This window comes from Struthio camelus, chromosome 25 (assembly GCF_040807025.1).
Source record: "Struthio camelus isolate bStrCam1 chromosome 25, bStrCam1.hap1, whole genome shotgun sequence".
In the NCBI taxonomy this organism is placed as follows: Eukaryota; Metazoa; Chordata; class Aves; order Struthioniformes; family Struthionidae; genus Struthio; species Struthio camelus.
The window spans coordinates 6,562,564-6,582,535 of NC_090966.1; the positions used below are offsets into that span (position 1 = coordinate 6,562,564).

Here is a 19,972-nt window from a genome sequence, read left to right on the forward strand (position 1 = left end):
GATGCATCAACCGGAGCTCCTGTCTCATCACTGTCAGGATCCAATCAAAGCAGATGGGTTACAGCTGTGAGTACCAGCATGAGGAACAGGCTGCCGGAGTCGCTGGGGAGGGAGAGGGGGGACGGGGAGAGGAGGGGACGGGGGGTGCACGCAGGAGCTCCTTCCACCGAATCCAGACCTCCGCCGAGCCCGGCCGCGCCGGAGCTGCCAAGAGAAATGGGCAGATTATGGGATGAACGCAGGCCAAGCTAGGGCTGCCGATGCAGCGGCTGTAAATCAGCTTTTAAGTAGCAACAAAATGGACATTTCCCATATGAAATGCGCACCGCCTGCCACGGAGCGGGAGGGGACGGGCGCCGCGCTGGGGGATCGCCGGGCAGCGGGCCGGCGTGGGACCTCCGGAGGGACCGGGCACACGTTGGAGGGGCGCAGGGAGATCTTTGCTCTGTTTGTCCTTCTTTCCAGCCAGAGAAACTCTCTGATCCAGAGCGGCCCTGGGGCACATTTACACTGCCAGGAGCTGGAGCACCGGCGCGAGGGGTCCGCCGAGGGCGGCTGTTTCCCACCCAGGGTAACAGTGGGCAGGTGGAAGGCGGCTGGACAGGCAACCCCAGCTCTTCTGGCGGTGGGACGGGGCGGAGGGGAGGGAAGGGGCCTCGGGGGCTTGGCAAGCCCCAGCGCAGCGCGCAGGCAGCCCGGGCGCCCTGGTGCCATGGGAATCCACGGAGCAGCGGGGCCGGCTGCCGCGCGATGCTCAGGTGGGGACCACCTGCCTCCTGCGCTCTCGGCCAGGGCCGCACTGGCTCTGCCCACCCAGCCTGTCCTGGGTCCGTCTCTAGGTGGGTTTTGCCCCTCCTCTGTCCCTCGGGCTGGGCGGGAGGTGCCCCACATCCGCTGGCATCGCGGCCACAGCCCCCTGGCCCTGATCCCCCTAAGCTGCTCCGGATCAGAGTCCAGTGAAGGGGCCGCAGGGGAACCCAGGGGGACAGGCATCCCTGTCACCGTCCCCTCCAGCAGCTGTGGCATGGGGAAGGGGAGCGTGTGCGTGCATGCATGCGTGTGCACGCAGCAGCATCCCAGCCCGGAGCAGAGGTCAGACCGGGTGCCTCCCACCCTGTGCAGCCCCCATTCCCTGGGGGGTCTCTGCCTTCCCCCCCCCCCCCCGGCATTGGTCTCTCTCCTCTCTTGGCCCCAGGGCCCTTGCCAGATGCAACAGTCAGTGCACGGGGTGTGTGTGTGTGCGCGCGCGCATGTGTGTTTAAGCCTTTATCCAAATTAAACTGGTAATGGCAAGGCCACCCAGTGATTGAATCTGGCGGCTGTGAGCCCTGTCCTCTAACCTTTCGGGGCACCTGCCAAGCGTGTGCGTGCATGTGCGTGTGTGTGTGCGCGTATGTGTGTGTATGCGGTGATCGTCCCCTCTGCACGCACACAACCCTGCACCCCCCTCCCGCTGCCTCCCCGGATTTCTGTCTATCCATCCATCCATGCATCCATCCCCCAGCCCCAGCACGGTCCCGCGGGGCTGCGGGGTCCCCCTCTCAGCCTGGCACTGGTCCCCGCTGCCCGGCGCGCTGGCCAGGGCCCGTCACCCCAGCAGGGTTTTAGTGTCGGCACCCGGCGCGGTGTCTCCTTCACAAACAGATGTCCTGGAATCTGTTTCGTGCCGCCGTGCCTGTTCTGCCCGGTCCGGCCGCGGACGGAGGCAGAGGGGGGCCCCAGGGGGGCCCAGCTTGTGCCCATGGCTGGGAATAAATGAAGAGGGGGCTCTGACCCCCGGCAAGAGGAGATAAATGGGATCCGGGAGCTCCTGCATGGTGCAGGCAGGTGTCATGTCCCTGCTGGGGGTGCAGGGGTACAGTGGGGACATAATAGTGCCCCATTAAAACACACAGCCCTGTGCACCCACCAGGACAGGGGGTGTCGGGCCGCCACAGCGCAGGACGGAGGGGCCAGCCAGGGCCGAACCAAGCTGCCTCCTTGGTCCCCGCAGAGCGTGCACACACTTAGCTAAATACAGCCGCACACGTGTGCCGAGCTGGGGGTGTGCGACGGCCACCCCCCTCTCAAGCCGGACCGAACCGAGCCCAGCCAGGCTGGTCCGAACCACCCTGCTCCCCTGCAGCCAGACGGGGCCAAGCCGGGCCGGACTGAGCCGTCCCCTCCCCACACTGCGGGGGCCGGGCCAAGCCCCCCACTCCGGGCCAAGCTGGGCCATCCCCTCCGGCACCGGCCGGGCCGGGCCGGGCCATCCCGTCCCCCCGGGGCCGAGCCGGGCCGGGCCGGGCCGGGCCGGGGTTTTTCCGGGCGAGGCTGCCAGGCTGTGCAGCATTCCGGAGTACCAGGCATTTGCTCGGCGCTCCGTGCCAGCAGGCATTGGCAGGTTTGGAGCTTCACAGCGATTCCAGGCACAGATGTCCTTGTTTTAACTCCTCTGCGATGAATCCTGTCAGGCCGCGGCTGGGGGAGGGGGCGGCTCCGCATCCCCCGGTGCGGCGGCAGCGCCCGCTGCCAGCCCGGCCCCGGCCCCAGCCCCGGCCCTGGCTCCGGGCCGCCCCGCAGGGACCCTCGGCAAGACCAAAAAAAAAAAAGAATAAAGGAAGTTTTCCCGTTCAAACAAAGCCGGGCGCAGCCCCACCGCCCCGGCCGCACGGGTCGGGTCCCCGAGCCCCCCGAGCCCCCGGCTCCCGCGGCCCCGACCCCAACCCCGGCCCCGGGCCGAGCTGGCCCGGCCGCGGCGGCGGAACCGGGCCGGGATCTGCAGCGCGACGAGCTCCCAGCGCCGGGAGCATCCGTTTTTTATGGTATCTGCAATTTTGGCAGAAATCTGTCTTTAATTTAGCTGTCCATATAAAAATCCGCACTGTATAATAATGAACAGATGCCATGAAATTTAAACTGAAGCAATGACTCCTCCTCTCCCCCCCCCGGCTGGCACTCGCCGGTGGCAGAGGCGACCCGGCGCCTGGCGCTCGCCCCTCGCCCCCGCCGCGCTCCGCCCGCGCCGCCACCGGGGCCGGGGAGGCACCGGGGGCCGGAGCGGGCGGCCCCGGCCGAGCGGGGCGGCTCGATCCCGGGGCCGAAGGGGAGGTGGGGGGAGAAATCGCCACCCCCCACCCGCACTGCTCCGATCCTGCCTAGAAATAAGTGGGCTGAGCCCAGGCGTTTGGGAAGGGAAATGTGCCCCTGCTCGGTGCCCTCCGAGCCAGCGACCGCGCTCCCTGCCCCGGCCAGCCCCATCCCTCCATCGCTCCCTCCCTTCATCCCTTCCTCTCTCCATCCTTCCGTCCCTCCGTCCCTCCGTCCCCCGACCCTCCACGCACCCGGCGCCGCCCGAGCCGCCCGCTTCCACGCTAATCCCCTCCGCCCCGCGGCGACTTTGCTCCCGCGATCAGATCACACGAAATCTTAGCGGATCCCGGCGGGGTCGTGGTGGCAGTTCCCAACCTCCTGCCTTCCCCCGGCGGCCGCCGGCCGCGGCTGCCGCGCACCGTGTCCTCGGGTGCCGACCGGGCTACGGGGCCGGGCAACGGAGCTGTGCACCGGGGCCGTGCCCCGGGGCCGTGCTCCGCACCCTTTCACCGGGGCCGCGCACCGGAGCTGTGCCCCGGGGCCGTGCACCGCACCCTTGCACCGGGGTCGCGCACCGGAGCCGTGCAACGGGTCCGGGCACCGGAGCCATGCACCGGAGCCGGGCACCGGAGCCGGGTACCGGAGCCTTGCCCCGTGTGCGGGGCCGCATTGCGGAGCCGGTTCGTCCCCGTAACACCCGGGCAAGCGTCGGCACCATCTCGCTTCGGCGGAGCCGGGCGGGCGCTGGGGAAACAAAATAACAAGAATTAAAAATATAACCCAACGCCGCGAAATCGGGGTGTTCAACCGGGACAAACCCGTTGCCCGTTCCGTGAGGCGGCGGCGGGCGGGGAGCGCGGCTCCGCCGGTACCGGGCCCTTCGCGAGCGAGGCGCCGGTGGCGAGCAGATGTCCCCGGCTCGGCGGGGGCCGCCAGCCCTTCCCGCTCGGCTCCGCCGCCTGGCAGCCGGCTCCAGCCAGCCTGGCACGGCCTCCGCGGAGACGGCGCGCTCCTCTCCCCCTTCGCTCCTTCCTTTCTCCCTCCATCTCTTCCCCACGGCGAGGCCGGACCCGTCCTTCGCCGCCGCCTCTCTGGGCCCCGTCCCCGGTGCCCCCGGCCGCGGCTCCCGGGCGAGGGGCCGTGGTGCCCTTCGCGTCCCCCGACGCCACCGCCGCCCCGAGGCTCCCCGGCCCGGGTGGCCCCGGACACCGGCGGCTTTTTCCCCCGAGAAATAATTCCCTTTCCGGGGAAGGAACCTCGGGCTGGAGCCGTCGGAAGAGGCGGCTTCGCCCCTCTGCGGGGAAGGCGAGGGCTTGGCCAGGGCGATCTGGCCGGGGGGACCCGGTCTCTGTCCCGGTCCCAACGGAGACCTTGATTAGACCAAGCGGGCGCCAGCCCCGGGGGGCCCCGCTCCCTGCTCCGGCTCGGCGGGGTCCGCAGGGCCGGGGTGACCGCCCGCCCCGCTTCTCCTCCCGGTACCGGCTGCCCCTTCCCGGCGCCGAGCCCCGCACGTCGGGGCAGCGCTGCCGCAATTTTCCGACGGGCCTTTTCCAGCCGTGCCGCCGAGGCGGCCTGCAGCCCGCTCCGCGCTCCCCGACGGCGCCGGCTCCCGCACCTGGCCGGGCGGTGGTGGGAGACCCTGTCCCAGCCCGCACCCCTTCACAACCGAGTTTTTCCCTAAAAGCTCTTCCCGGTGCCCAGTGCTCCGGGGAGGGCGGAGCGGGCCGGGGGTGCGGTGCACCGAAACGAGCGGCGGCGGGGAGAGAAGCCGTGCGCCCCGCAGCCCTCCCGCCGCTGGCGGGGCTCCCGGGCGGGGGGAAAGGTGGCGGGGGGGGGGGGGGAAGGATCGGGGCCAGGGCCCGGGGCTGGCGAGCCGCGGCGGCGGGGAGCGAGCGAGGCCGGGGCGGCGCGGCCGCTCAGCACCGCGCACGGCGGACAGCTCCGCCCGGCCGCCGCGGACACCGGAGCGCTGCCCCCGCCGCGGCTCCGGTCCCGGTGCCTTTATGGGCCGGAGCGCGGGGTTGGGGGGGACACACACACACATACACACACACACCGCCTCCGCCGTCCCCGGGGGGACACCCGTGGGGCAGCGCCGCGTTATATCAGCGCCGCGGCGGCGCGGGCCGCGCACTCGGGCGGCGGCGGCGGGCGCGGAGCCGCCGGTGGGACGCACCGCGGGCGGCAGCGGGGGTCGGGCCGGACCCCCCCCACCCCACGGGGCACCGGGGCACCGGGGCCGGTGCGTGCGCGGCGAGCGGGTGTCAAGGAAAGCGGCGAACACGGCGGAATCAACATTTAATATTTATTAATCGCCGTCGTAGGACGCTCGTTAATTACAGGTTTGACTCAAATCACAACCGACCGCGGCTCGTTGCACGTCCGAGAAGTCCTGGCGGTGCCTTGCGCTGCCGGGGCCGCCCCGGTGGAGACGGCCGCCGCGGGGGGGGCTGCAAACGTCCAGCGGGCCGGGCCGGCCCCGGGGGACCGATGCATGCAGTGTCGCCGGGCCTCCCGGCCCAGCGCGCCCGCGCTCCGCCGCACCGGCGCCGCCGCCAAGCAGTGTCCGCGACGGCGGGGACGGCGCGCCCGGGCGCGGGGGGGGCTCTTGCATATCGTTGGCCATAAATATTTATTAATCGAAATGAAACGGAACAGAAACACGAAAGCACTTCTGGTGTCGGACAGGCGGGTCCCCTTTGCTACAACTGTTTTTTTTGTTTGTTTTTGTTTGTTTTTTTTCTGGTTTTTTGCAAAACTTTTTTTTTTTCGTTTTTAAAACATTTCTCAGAAATTCTCCTCTTCCCTGTTCTCTAAAAATGCTGGTTTGTCTAAGGTGGTGCGGGCAGGTTCAAAAATAGCGTTATCTCTGGTTTACCGGCGTCTCTTGACCGAAGGAATGCATCAAAACTGGGACAAATACAAACGAAACGGGCTCGGCCCGCCCGCCGGTGCCCGGGAGCCGAGCCGGGCCGGGCCGTCCCGGGCCGCCCCGCCGGGAGCCCCGCCAGGCCCGGGGCCGCGGCTCCGCTCCCGCTTGCATAGCTGCGGGCTGCCCTGCCGTGCACGGCCCCGGCTCCGCCAGCTCGGGAAAACCGGGGCGGCTCTGCATTAATTTTTTTTTCCTTTTTTTTTTTTATTTTCCGTTTCAAGTTTTTAAAACAGGTAAAAAACGTCCTGACACACGCGCTGCGAGAGGAGCTCCCGGGCACCGGGGGCGGAGAGCCCCGGCGCCGGGGGGTCGGAGCCGGGACCGGGAGCGGGGCCGGGGCCCCCCCAAAGCAAAGTGCATCTCTGAGCGTCCGCCGGGCCGTGCCTGCTTGCATAGATAGAAATATTGGTATCTCCGTTTCGCCTTTTTATTGCTTCGGAAAGTTTCGCTCCACGCCGCAGCGCGGGTCTCCTCTCGCTCCCACGGGCCGGGGGCAGCGGGTGTCCAATGCTCGGGGGGGCTCACGGCGCCGAAAGGAAGAAACGTCCCAAAACGGTGGGGTATTTAAAAAAATATAAGAAAAAAAATAAACGAATTAAAAAGCAAACGACGCGGCCCTACCCAGCGCCCCGGGCCGGACCGGGCTCCCGGGCGCGTCTCCGCCGGCCCCCGCCGCTGGCCGGGGGGGGGCCGAGGGCAGCGCTCGACGCGACTCCCCCCTCGGAGAGGAACAAAAAGAAGAAAAAGAAAAACCCTCCAAAAAAAAGCACTTTGTCCCCACGGGGCCCGGGGACCCGCCGCCGGGGCCGGGTCCCCATATTGCACCAAAGCCCGCGGCGGAGTCCCGGGGGCCCGGCGGGGGCGGCGGGGCGGGGGCGGCCGCGTGTGCCGGCGGCGGGGGGTTAATTGTGGAAGAAGGCGTTGAGCTCCTCGTACATGGGGCCCCGCTCGTGCGGGAGGTGCATGTCGTAGGGGAAGATGTTCTCGGAGTGGACCCCCCCGCGCATCCCCGACGAGCCGAAGACCAGGTTGTGGCCGGAGGGCCGGGAGCCGGGCAGGGCCGAGTAGTGCATAGAGTAGTGGTAGCTTTTCTCGTGGTCGGGGGAAGAGTCTTGCTTGAGGGAGAAGTTGCCGTTAATGCACAGCGGGGGGCTGAGCCCGCCGTCGTACTCCGAGCTGTTGTAGTCGGGGGACGCGTTGCCGTAGAGGCTCTCGTAGGCGGAGGCGCAGTAGGCGTGTGTCCTTAGCCCGTGGGAGCCGGGCCCGGCGGCGGGCGGGCACTGCGCCGCGGCCAGCCGCGAGCAGGGGTAGGGGTAGGGGTGCACGGCGAAGGAGGCGTTGGGGCCGTGGTAGCGGCCCGCCTCCTGGCCCTGCTCCGTGAGGAAGTTGCGGGAGTTGAGCTGCAGGCAGCCGGCCACCAGGTTGGTGGTGGGCTGCGAGAGCCCCTTGCACAGAGTCTGCACGTAGGAGACCAGGTCGGGCCGCTTGCCCGAGCGCAGGATCTCGGAGAGGGCCCAGATGTAGTTCTTGGCCAGGCGCAGCGTCTCGATCTTGGAGAGCTTCTGGGTCTTGGAGTAGCAGGGCACGACCTTGCGCAGGTTGTCGAGGGCCGCGTTGAGGTCGTGCATGCGGTTGCGCTCCCGGGCGTTCGCCTTCTGCCGCCGCAGCTTGGAGCGCTCCAGCCGCGCCTTGGTCATCTTGCGCTTCTTGGGGCCGCGCTTCTTGGGCCGGTCGCCCTCCGCCTCCTCCAGGCCTTCCTCCTCCTCCTCCTCCTCCTCCTCGTCCCCTCCTAGCTCCCCTTCCTCCTTGCTCTCCCCCAGGGAGCCCTCGGGCGGCTCCTCCGGCAGGGCGCAGCCCTTACCCTTCCTCTCCTCCTTGTCGCTCCGGGCATCGTCCTCGCACTCCTCGGCCCAGCTGGAGAATTTCTGAACTTCGGGGATGAGGCTGGGCTCGCTGAAAAGTCGCGTCAACATGATGGCTGGAGCGGGGGCAAAGAGCGCAGCGTTATCCGCGGCGGACGGCGCCCCGCTCGCCCCCGGCCCCGCTGGCCCCGGCCCCGCTGGCCCCGGCCCCGGAGCGGCTCTGCGGGCGCCGCCGCCCCGGGCTCCCTCCTGGCGGGGCCGCTGCTGCCGGGCCCCGAGCTGCGGCGGTGCCGGCCCCGGCCCCAGGGGAAGCGGCGGGGGGCGATGGCCTCGCCGCGGCGCCGCCGGCTCGGCTCGGCTCGGCTCGGCTCGGCTCGGCTCGGCTCGGCTCGGCTTGGGGGCCGTTTCCCCCCGGCGGCGGCCGGGCCCCGCGGCCCCGGGGCGGCGGAGAGCCGGGGGCGGCGCGGCCAGAGCCGCCGCTCCCGTTTTCCCGACAAAACGGGGCGCGCCGTGCCCAAATGCGGCGAAAACGAATTGGCCGCGGGGCCGCCCGCCGCCGCCGCCCGCCCGGGCTCGCCGGCCCGGGGGGCACCGGGGCACCCTCGGGGCAGGGCGCCGCGCCCGGCCCCCCCACCCCGGCCTCCCCGCCGCCGCGACCCCCGCCCCGCTCCTCCTCGCCGCTTTCGGGCCGCGTTCCCCGCAGCCCCGACCTCCCCCCCCCGCCGCCCCCCGGCAGCCCCCGGCTCGGCGCCCCCGCCCCGGTGCCCAGCGTGCCGGGCCCGGGGTCGCGGGTCCCTCTTTGACACCTCCAACTTTTCCCCGCCGCGGGCGCGGAACGGCCCCGACCGCGGCTCCGCCACCGGCGTCCCGGGGCCGGGGAGGCCAGCAGCGGCCGCGCCCCCCTCCCACCCCGCCCCACCGGCCCGGTGCGGTCAGCGCCGCCCGCGGCCCCCCCCCCCGCGCCCCCCGCCGCGGGGCTCGGCGGGCTCCCGCCTGCGGCGGAGCGCGGCCCGCGGGATGCGGCAGCGGGCGGCGGCCGGGGACCCCCGCGGGGGGCGGCGGAGGGGGCGGCGGGGTCGCCCCCGGGGCGGGGGGCACCGCCCGGGGGATGGGAGGGGGGGGCCGCGGTTGGGCTGCTCGGCTCGCCCTGGCCGGGGCCCCCGGGGGCGGCGGCGCCGCGGCTCGGCACCGATTTCGTTGGTGCGGGGCGGCCGGGGCTGCCCGCTCCGGCCCGCCGGGACCGCGCCTCGGCGGGGGGGCCGGGAGAGCCGCCGGCGGCGAGGGGCTTGGCGGGGAACAGCGCTCCGCGGGGCCGGGCGGCACGGGGGGAAGCCAGGGAGGGAGAGGAGCAAGAGAAGGGGAAAAAAGGGCGAGACGTGGAGGAGAAACAAAATCAACATGGAAGTTGCTTTTTCTCCATTCAAGTTTCCTTCGCTGCCCTCCCCAGCCCTCCACTTCTTACATAACTCACCTTCGGCGCTGACTGGAGGAATTCTTATTTCATTGTTCCCAGCATCTTCTGGGACTAGGACACGGCTCCTTGAGGTGCTCCAGCCTCCTGCAGTCCTCTATCCAAAAGGAGGCGAGAGTGGCATCTCTACCCAGCAAAGGGGGTACCAGCTCTGCTGCCAGTGCCATATGGTTGGCACGTCATGCGCGAGAGCTATCACATGAGAGCTAATGATTGACATGCGCTTGCATTCAGGGAGATTTGTCTCTCTGGGGAAGGAGGACTCGCCATCTGTCACTCTGTACTCAAAAAAAAAACCCTTCCAAATCTACAGATCTGCCTACACGCCGCAAAATGGGACCTGGGCGAGATGAACACGATAGCAGGGCTAGGGCTGAACAATGGAGCGAGCGGGCAGGGCGGCGGGGGAGCCGTGCCACCCTGGGCCGGCCTGCGCATGCCGGGGGTGGCCGAGGCAGGCGCTGGGGCACGGGGGGGGACGCCACAGGGACCTCGCCGCGAGCTGGCATCTGTGCCTCGCTGCAAAATAGCACGGCGGCTCGCCTGGGTCCGTCCCCACCCTCCGCCACCAGCCGAGCAGGGCTGGCTGTGGCACAGAGGGCCTGGCGTGGGCTGGGGTCTGGGGTCCGGCCGGGGTCCGGCCAGGGCAGGGGCTGGCAGATGCCCGGGAGGCGGCCATGGCTTTGGCAGAGCTGCCCGGGCTGCGTTTGAGGGTGCAGGGTTGGTGATGGCTCCCCAGCAGCGCAGGGAGGGTGGGTGGCTGCAGGACCCCTGGTTCATGTCGTGGGCCTGGCACGGGGCCCCCTCACTCTCCCCAAACGCATGATTCACGGACACATAGTCCCTCTCCTGCTCCCCGTCGCCGGCACAGTCACACCAGCCTTTCTCTGCAAACCCACCCAGCGCAGCCCTGCACACACAAGCGCGTCCCAGCCCTTGGCACGCTCGCGCGGGCAGGCGCACGCGCGCACACACCCTCTCCCTGGCGCATGCAGCGGTCCGAGCTGAGACCCCGAGAACGTGGGTCCAGCGATGGTTTTGTCCCCGAGGAAGAGGCCGGGCGATGCCAGCATGGCCGGCATGCCACCGCCCTGCTCTGCCGCCCGGGAGGCCTTTGTCTGCCGGGCGCATCCCTCACCGCCAGCCCCGCGCACCCACAGCCCCCTGCTTTACCTGGATAAGCTGCCGTCTCCCTGTCCCCCTGCTCGCTCCGGCTCGCCCGCCGAGCTGAGTGCGCCAGCCAGACTTATTGCTGCTGCAATTTTGGTTGTGTTTGCAAACTTGCAGCGGGTAATAGCAGGGTAAGAGAAAAGCCCATAATGGGGCTGCATTAGCGTGCGGCTGGCTCCAGCACCATCGTTCCAGCAGGGAAGGAGCCCCCGGCGCAGGTCCAGGGCCGGGCCGCATGCAGGGATGGGGCTGGAGCGGCACTGGGTGCCCACACGGAGCTTGCTCTTTGGGCTGGTGGGGGCTTGTGCACCCTCCCCATGTTTTGGTGGGGGGGGGTTGCATGTCCCACTCAGGCCTGGAGCTGCCCCTTCCCTCCACAGCTCAGCTGGATGGCTGCAACTGGGTTAACTGGACAGAGGCAGGGAGCGACTGGTGCCTTCTCCCACCCTCCCCGGATGAGCCCCTCTTGGCTCAGCTGTTCAGCGCATCCGGGAGAGCACTGGGAGCAGGAGGCCCCCCATCCGGTGCGGAGCTGCCCAGGCAGCCCCATGCCCTGCTCCCGGCTGCAGCCGGCGTGCCCTGGCTCTGCGACAGCCGTGCTCCTGCTCTTCTGGCCGTGCTGGGTCTCTGGTGGATCCCGCCCGACCCCGTGGAGCCCTTCCCTGCTGCTGGCTCGAGGACGCGTGCAGGAATGGGGGCGGCAGGGTGCAGAGGCTGCGTGTGCAGATCCGCGCCCCCAGACCGCCTGGGCGCGCGCCGAGGGCAGCCGGGAGCCGGAGGGGGCGAGGGCGGCGCGGCGGCGGTGGCACGGCGGCGGCGGTGACGCCGGCCAGGGCGCCTCCGTCGAAGGGCTCTGCCCGCGTGCAGACAAAGGGCTCCTTTCGCCCTGCCGCGGGGTCGCTTGCCAGCGGCGGCGTGTCCCGCTCCCCCGGTGCAGGTGACGGGGGCCGGCACGTGACAGAGGGACCTGTGCCGACGGCGAGCTGTCCCCCCCGCGCGCGCACTCCCACTGCCGAAATCTCAGGCTGTCACTCAAGCCCGCGGCCGAGCAGATGGCACCGGGGCTGCAGTAGGGCTGCGGGAGGCAGGGCCCAGGCTGGCAGCGCCAGCGCAGGGCCGGGGCAGCCCCGACCTCTCCCCCGCGCCCACCACCGCCGCGCCGTGCCCGGCAGGGGGGACCCGCTGGTAAAATCACCGCTCGGGCATCGTTTCCTGGGAAATTTCCCAGCGCGGCACAGCCCTTCCCCAGCAACATGAATTCAGCTCCCTCTGTTGTTACCGTCTTCATTTTGCAGGCGGCTCTGTCTGCGGGCAGCGCGGTGCCCTGGCTTAGCCGGGAGGAAGCCTGGGCGCCCTGGCCTCGGCCCTCACCCAAATACATGCCGCCCACGGGGGAGACCCGGGGGGTCTCCTGCCAGCGCTCTGGGTAAGTCTCCTGTCCGCGGGCCGCCGTCGCCCTGCAGCCGGGTCCGCGCTGGCCGTGAGGACGGCGAGCCCTTCGCAGCGAGGACGGGGCTGCCCCGGCCAGGCAGCGCTTCTGGCCTCGGCGGGAGCGAAGCCCCTGGCTCGGACCCCGACGGGACGGCGCCAGCTCAGGCGGCCTCGAAGCAGCAGGGAAAAAAAAATCGGAAAAGGGAGAGGGAAGCCGGCAAGCCCGCGGGGTGCAGGACGGAGCGAGACCCCAGCCCCGAGCCGCCCGTGCCGGCAGGTTACGCGGGAATGGGGGAACCGGAGCCGCTGCCGCGGGCACTGTGGCTGCCAGCGCCTGGGGGCCAGCGAGCCATGCAGGCCTGCGTGGTGGCGAGGACGGGGCCAAGAGGAGCCCGCGCACCCCCAAACGGGTGCATCTTTTAAAGCCTAATTAGCGGCAGGCGAGTGGCAAGGGCTGGGAGCTGGGCTTGCGCCTCATCAGCATGCACAGCCGCTTGGAGAGAGAAGAAAGTGGAGACATGAAAAAGGGAGAGCAGATGAAAGGGGAGCAGGGAGATGAAAACCCAAACTGTTTGCTTAATTGTGCCGGGGCCGGCGCGGCGCTGGAGGCCCTCGGTCCGGCCTGCGCCGGGACGTGGCCCTCCGTGCCGGTGGTGCGGGCGCCGCCAGGGAGGAGGAGGGATCCCCGACGCCGACGGGTGCCGAGGCCGCTCCGAGGCCGGTGAAGGCGGCAGGGCCGAGCCGGGCACCCGGCACCCAGCGTGTGCCCGAAGGCTCTGCAGCACGGCCACGGCGCTGGGGCGGCGAGAGCAGGATCTGGCCCCGTGTGCTGTGCAAACGGGGCAGCCGGGGATGGCAAGGTGGGGGTTAATGCCGGCTCTGATTCGGCTGCAGCTGGGGCTGTGCCCCGGCGGGGATAAAGCAGCAGGCCCAAGGTGGGGTGGGAGGGTGCCCTGGGTGCAGGTGAGTGGTTTAGGGGTGTTTCTCTGGCCAGGGTGCCCTGGCGGAGCTGGGTGCGTTTCCGTCCCGCTGGCTCCCTGGTCGCGCTGAGCCGGTCCCCGCCGCCGCTGCGGCACGGCCGGTGCGCGGTGGCCCTGGCTGAGCCCAGCCGCGTGCCTGCCGGGGCGGCAGCCCAGCAGCGGGGAGTTTCCCTGGTAAACGGGGCCCTTTCCTGCTCCGAAATGCAGCCTCCGTGTCCCTTCGCCTGCCTCCTGCAGCGCGGTGCCCCTCGGGGATGCTCCCGGTGTCCCCTTCCCGGCAGGGCCTGGCCGCGGCAGCCCGGTGCCTTGGCCCCGAGCCCTCGTCTTCTCCTCGCCGGCGGCGGGTGCCGTGGTGGGATGCGCCTAGGAGCAGGAGCGACCGAACGGGGCCGGGGGCCAGGGCCGGGCTGCGGGTGGGTGCTGGAGGCAGGAGCCGGGCGCAGGGTCACACCGGCACCTGGGGACCAGCTGGGCTCCGAGCCGCTCCGGAGGGGGCCTGCATGAGGTGAGTTTGCCAGGGCTCAGCCGGCTGCCGGGTCCCCAGCGTGGTGCCCGCGCGCGGGCGGCCCTTGAGCCGGCTGCTTTGGAAAGGTCGGGGGATCGGGGGGGTGACAGGCACCCCGAGGCTCAAGCGGAGCCGGCGCAGGGCCTGGCCCGTGCGGCGGGGGGGGAGGTGGGGGCCGCGCTGCCAGATGGAGCCGGCGCCGCGCTGCAATATTTCTGGGAGGTGAAGGCTGGGGAGAGATGGATGCGGCAAAGCAGGCGCCGGAGCCACCGCCAGCGAAAATGTCAGCGGAGGGGAGGAGAGCGCCGGGGAGCGGGAGCGCGCGCGGCCCCGGCACCTCCGGCCAGCACCAGCACCCGCAGCGGCCGTCCCGCGCGGGACCCGTCCTCCTATCCCTGCTGTCCCCTGCCGCTTCCGAAATCGCTGGGTGAGCGGGTGCCCGCCTGCAGGGGTTGGGGGGGGGGTCTCGGGGACGGGCGCGTGGGGTCCCCGCTCTGCCTTGCCCCGACCCTGCTCCCTGCAGCCGTGTCCTCGACGGGCTGCGCCGTGGGGGCTGCGGCTCCCAGGGTGGCTGCGGAGCCGAGTAGGAGGAAGCTGACAGCGGAGGGAAACCGAGGCACGGAGCAGGGGGGGACGGGGCAGCGCTGAGTCGAGCGGGGCAGGGCTCAGCTGGGGCCTGCTCTGGCTGCCGGGGGGCTTTTAGCGAATCCTCTTTTCCTCTGCAAAGGAAGAGGCTCCGGTGGCGGTCGCCAGCCCTGCCCCAGCGGGGGCCAAGGGGGTCGGGCCGGGACGAGGCGGGTGCGCGGTGTGACGCGGGGGCTCACGAAGCCCCGGCAGGTATGTCGGCGAGGGCGAAGGTGCCTCCTCTTCCTCGGCGCCAGGGCCCCGCATCCCGTGCTCCTCCCGCCCGCGCTGCCCGTCGCAGCCTGGCCCGAGGATGGGAAACGCTTCGTAAGACACGTACAGCGTTAATTAGGCAGATAGCGGCGGGGGAGTAGTCCGGCGGCAAAGCCTGCGGGGGCTCCGGGGCGGGCGCGAGGCCCGGGGGTCCCAGGGCCGCCCTGTCCCCGTGGCCTGTCCCCCCTTCCCCTGGGGCTGGCTCCACGCTGCGGAAGGTGAATGCCCCGACAGCATGTTGCCATCACTTGTGAGGTCATGAGGCTGTCCCTGTGATGTCATAGTGGGCTGTGACATCAGAGAGGCTGGGCTGTGATGTCATACAGCTGCAGGGGGGGGAAGGGCAGGCTCCGGAGCCGCCGGGGAGGAAGGAGACGGGTTGGATGCGGAGCCAGGAGCTGGGGGGCCAGACCCCCACCTTGGAGGGTGGCAGGGTCACCCCGCGGGTGGGCCGGGCCGGGCCGAGCCGAGGTGGGGCCACCCCTCCCTGCCAGCCTGGGGTGCCTTGGGGGTCCCCATTCCCCATCCCGGGGTGCATTTGGGACCCCCATGCTGGGGTGCTTTGGGGGTCCTGTCCCCTGTCTGGAGGTGCATTTGGGACCCCTATCTGGCATTGTGGGGGTGCTCCAGGGACCCCCATCCCGGGCACATGGGAGATCCCCATCCCGGCACCCCCACGCCGTCGAGGGGCGCCCAGCTTTGGGGTGGATGGGTGAGGATGGAGGGGGAGTCGCCATGGCGACACGGCGCCGGTGACGACAGTCGCCATGGCGAGGCTGCGTGGCCCGGCCCGTTGCCATGGCGATGCGCCTGGCACAGCGAGTCGCCATGGAGATGGCCCGTGGTTGGAGCGGTCCCCACGGCGGGGCCGCGGGGCGGGCAGGCCCGGGGCCCCGCGGCCGGGCGCTGGCCGCCGGCGGTGGCCGTGCCGCATCCGCCGCCGCGTGCCCACCGCGTGCCCGCCGCCGCTGCCGCCGCCGCGCCGGGGAAGTTCATTTGCACGAGGCTTTTCCACTCCAGTTCACACTAACATCTGACAAGCCCAACTTCTCATTTTCAGAGTAATCACTCCACTGCACTAATTGCACATGCAAATATGCAAATTCGTATTAATTAATTACTATACTAATTAGTTCTGTGGTATTTGCGAGTAATAAATCATTCGGAGGGAGCGGGAAGCTGGAGACCTGGCCCATTTACACTTCGCATAAAATTTTAATAGGCGCTCCGGCTGATCCGGGACAGCCGTGCCGCGCCGCGCTTAAAGGGCCAGTGCCGGCACGGCCGTGCTCCCGGGGCGCCGGCAGGCCCCGGCCGGGGAGGGGGCAAGCTGCAAGGGGGCAGAGAAGGGGAGGGGAAGGAGCAGAAAGAAAGGAAAGGGGAAAGATGGAAAGTTAAAAAAGGCAAACGGGGAGGAGCTGGGAGAGGGCGGTTTGGGGGTGCAGGGTGTCGCGGGTCCCCGTTGCTGTGGGGCAAAGCAGCCCCAGGGCTTTGCCAGAGCCTTCACCTGCAGCAGCCCCCCGTGACCCCCACAGGGAAACCGAAGCACGGAGCGAGGCAGCCGGGGCTCCTGCCGGGAGTCCCGGCCGTCGGCGCTGCCTCGGTTTCCCCGGCAGGCCCTGCCCGCCGGCGCCGCTGCCGGCTCCCGACGCCTCTCCCGGCACCACCGCAGCCGTTCCCCCACTGCCACCTTTGGGGATTTTGCAAGCCTTTAATTGTCGTAAGCACAGATTAATTAAGCAGCGATAAACACAAACCCATGCATTATTGATGAATAAGGGTGAGTTCAGGTTGGTGCAAACGTTGTAATTAAATATAAACCTCAAGCTGCCCATTGTTAACTTACAAATTACATTACTATTGCGACATGTGTCGGTGCACCCGCTGCCGGGCAGGGGCGTGCGCCCGAGGACCGCGGCCCCGCTCGCGGGGTACCGGGAGGAGCCGGGCAGCGGGGGGGACCCGCGGCAGCCAGAGGGGGTCTGGCCACCCAATCCCCCCCTAGGCTTTGCCCTCTTCGTGTCCCATCGCCAGGGTCGGAGTCTTCTCTGCTGCGTCCGTCCCGGAGCTGCGCCGCCCCGAGGATGCTCCGCTCGGCCCGTCCATCGGCAGCACCCGCCTGGCCCCGAGGAACAGCGTCGCTACGGCCTCTCCTTGCCCCATCCCAGCGTCCTCCCCTGATGTGTGTTAGGGGAGGCAACGGGGCCCTGCGAGCCCTACTGTCATGGGGACACACGTGCAGCTTGTGCATGCCCATACTGCGCCCCTGTGGGCACACGCATGTGCACACCTGGGCACGTACAGACCATGCACGGCTCCGGGCACACGCATACAACACATCCAGACATGCACACACCATGTACAGCTCCGGGCACACGCATGCATCACACCCGGGCATGCACACACCGTGCACAGCTCTGGGCACACGCATGCAATGCACCCGGGCACGCACACACCGTGCACAGCTCTGGGCACACGCATGCAATGCACCCGGGCACGCACACACCGTGCACAGCTCTGGGCACACGCATGCAATGCACCCGGGCACGCACACACCGTGCATGGCTCCCGGCACACGCATACACACACCCGGGCACGCACACACCGTGCACAGCTCTGGGCACACGCATGCAATGCACCTGGGCACGCACACACCGTGCACAGCTCTGGGCACACGCATGCAATGCACCCGGGCACACACACACCGTGCACAGCTCTGGGCACACGCATGCAATGCACCTGGGCACGCACACACCGTGCACAGCTCTGGGCACACGCATGCAATGCACCCGGGCACGCACACACCGTGCACAGCTCTGGGCACACGCATGCAATGCACCCGGGCACGCACACACCGTGCACAGCTCTGGGCACACGCATGCAATGCACCCGGGCACGCACACACCGTGCATGGCTCCCGGCACACGCATACACACACCCGGGCACGCACACACCGTGCACAGCTCCGGGCACACACATACAAGGCACCCTGGGCATGCAGCCGCCCCAGACATGCTGCCCGCATTGCATGCGTGAGCACACACCCCCCTGTACATGCACACACCGTGCATGCCTCCAGGCATGCATGCACACCCCCCATGCACACCTGGACACACGTGCACACACGTGCACACACCCTGCACATGCCCTGCAGTGCCCCAAGCGGTGCACGCGTGAGCGCACGCACCCACTACACACACACCATGCACACCCCCGGGCACACACGCAGCCCCCCGCACGCAGGTTCCCACAGCACAAGCACCCCGGGTGCTGAAGCACCCCACGCTACACCATGGCAGCCCCCTACCCCAGCAGCTCGTGTCCCCGCAGCAGCCGGGCCAGCTTGGGGACGCAGCCAGCGCTCGGGTGCCCAGTTGGGGCCAGCCCTGCTTGAGGGCCGCGGGTGTCCTCAGCACCCCGTGGGCACCGAGCCCCCAGCCTGGGCACCTTCCCAGGCGCCCCGAGCCCATATGCTCCTCGCTTTCTGGATTTGCATTTGAAAGTGCCTTCGCCGGGATCCCTCCTGCTGCCACCTCCTCCTGCAGGGACAAGGACAGCGCCAGCTCAGGGGACACCGGCGCCCGGCCGCACGCCACGGCCACCGCGTGGGCTGCACGCAGCCGGGGACACCCGGCACGGCCCCCTGCATCCCCGCAGGTTCGTGGCAGGGCCCACGGCGGCGCCGGGGAAGCCACAACAATAGTCCCGAAATGGCAGGGACGCCGGCGGAGAGAGATCGCGAGAGCTGCGAGCCCGGCTCGATTAATCCGCTCGCATCCGTGATCCCAGAGTGCCCCTCTCCTGAGCGGAGGGGTAGTGGATTTGGCAGCTGTTAGCTATTTATTAACCAGTCATGGTTAAATTGGTTTATAAATTAACAGATGTTTTAACTTTATTCTTTCTTCTGGGAACGGAGGCAGCAAACTGGTCCACGCTGGCGGCTCGGCGCGGGCCGGCCGCCCGCCCCGGGAAGGTTTCCGCCTGGAGGGATGGGGGGGCTGCGGCTGGGGGGGGGGGGTCGGGGATCAGCCCTCCCTGCCGGGGCGCCGCGGACCCCACGACGGGTCCCCTGGGATGGCACCCCGGGGCGGGCGGGTGGCAAAGCTCAGGCCGTAGGCAGGGTGCATGCTGCAGGTGGGTAAACTGAGGCACAGCCCGCGCCCGGCGACCCGCTGCAGCAAGAGGAGGCTCTCAGGTTGCCTTCCCTCTCCTGCACCCCGCTCCCTCCTCGGGACCCAGGCGTCCGGGTTTTTGCCCCCCCCCCCAGCCCCCCATCCCAGGGTTAACCTCTCACACCCCTCACCCTCCCCGTGGCCAGGATGAACCCAGGCGTCCAGCAGCCCGCCGGTCCCCAGGGAGCCCGGGACGGGGTGCGTTGTCCCAGGGGCCCCGGCGCCCCGCACCAAGGGCAGGCCGGGGCCGGCCGGGCGCCACGTGCCAGCCGGGCACCGCATGCCAGCCGGGCTGGGGATGACATCTGCCGGCAGCGCGCTGAAACGCCGACCGCCCCGCCGGGCTGGCACTGGGCACCGCGCGGGGGGCTCGGGCATGCGGCCCCCCCAGCCCGTCCTGCTGCGTCGCGGGGCTACAGCCCCCCCGCCCCGGCGTGCTGGGGACACGGGGATGTGGCCCCCCATCGTGCTGGGGAGGTGGGGACACGGCCCCCCAGCGTGCCAGGCGTGCATGGACGCAGCCCCCAATCGTGCCAGGGGTGCAGGGACAGGCCCCCTCCTCGTGCCAGGGACAGGGGGACCTGGACACCCCCATTCCCCAGGGATACAGGGACATGCCGGCTGTACAGGGACAGGCCCCGTGTTATCTGAGGGGCAGGGGAAGAGGGTCCCCCCCATCCGGCAGGGTCCGAGCCCCCATGTCCTGCTGGCCAGACAGGGACAGGCCCCCATGTTGTGCCAGGGCTGGAGCCCCCCCGTCCCACTGGGACCTGGGCTCACAGCCCCCCACCCAGCCGGATCGGAGATGGGACGCAGCCCCAGCCGCCCCCACAGCTCTCTGCCTCAGTTTCCCCATCGCATGGAGCAGGGCGGCGGGGGGGCCCCGCACAGCCGCAGTGCTGCCAGCAGGGCTGCGTGGGGCACAGTGCCCACCAGGGGGTGGCAAAGTCTCCCCCACCAAAGCTCCCTATTCAGCACTTTTTTTGGGGAGGGGTGGCCCCCAGGTCCCCCTTTCCTTGCTGCAGCACCCCGGGCTTGTCGCTGGAGGGGGGTCCAGGCTGGGAAGGGGTTAAGCCCCCGCTGACCCTGCGCGTTCCCACGCTGCAGCCCCTCGGCACCCAGGGGAGCACCCCCCCCCCGGGGCCTGTCACCCCGCTATTGCGGGGGCTGGAAGAGACCCCCAGAGTCCAGGTGACCGCTATGCACCCCCCCACCCTGCACAGGGGACCCAGGTGTCCGCCCCCCCCACCCTCGTGGGTGGGGAGGAGGGTGATGGCTGGGAGGAAGGTGGTGCCCAGGCTGGGGGGCACCTGGGGGCCTTTGCCCCCCCCCCCTTGCTGAGGCCCCTCAAGCTCCGCCCCTGGCCCCGCCCAGTTCTGTGCAAGCCCCACCCCACCCCAGGCCCCTCCCACCCAGCACTCACCTTTTGGACCAGGCCATTGTGTCCCAGCATCCTCCGTCCCCAAAGTGTCCTGTCCCC

At 69.9% G+C, this 19,972-nt stretch overlaps 1 protein-coding gene and 1 long non-coding RNA gene across 2 annotated transcripts; one reads left to right on the forward strand and one right to left on the reverse strand.

Annotated features, from left to right (window-relative positions):
• Window positions 1-6,057: 6,057 nt before the first annotated feature.
• Window positions 6,058-9,547, reverse strand: NEUROD2 (neuronal differentiation 2). Its single transcript, XM_068919296.1, has 2 exons — window positions 9,338-9,547; window positions 6,058-7,982 (listed from the first exon to the last, which is right to left on the reverse strand). The coding sequence occupies exon 2, from the start codon at window positions 7,975-7,977 to the stop codon at window positions 6,907-6,909; it is 1,071 nt and encodes a 356-aa protein (XP_068775397.1). The 5' UTR covers window positions 7,978-7,982; window positions 9,338-9,547; the 3' UTR covers window positions 6,058-6,906.
• A 3,517-nt stretch (window positions 9,548-13,064) lies between these two features.
• LOC138062266 (uncharacterized) lies at window positions 13,065-17,267 on the forward strand. The gene is made up of 2 exons (XR_011136331.1): window positions 13,065-13,850; window positions 16,355-17,267. It is a non-coding gene; the product is annotated as an uncharacterized lncRNA (long non-coding RNA).
• The last annotated feature ends 2,705 nt before the right edge of the window (window positions 17,268-19,972 follow it).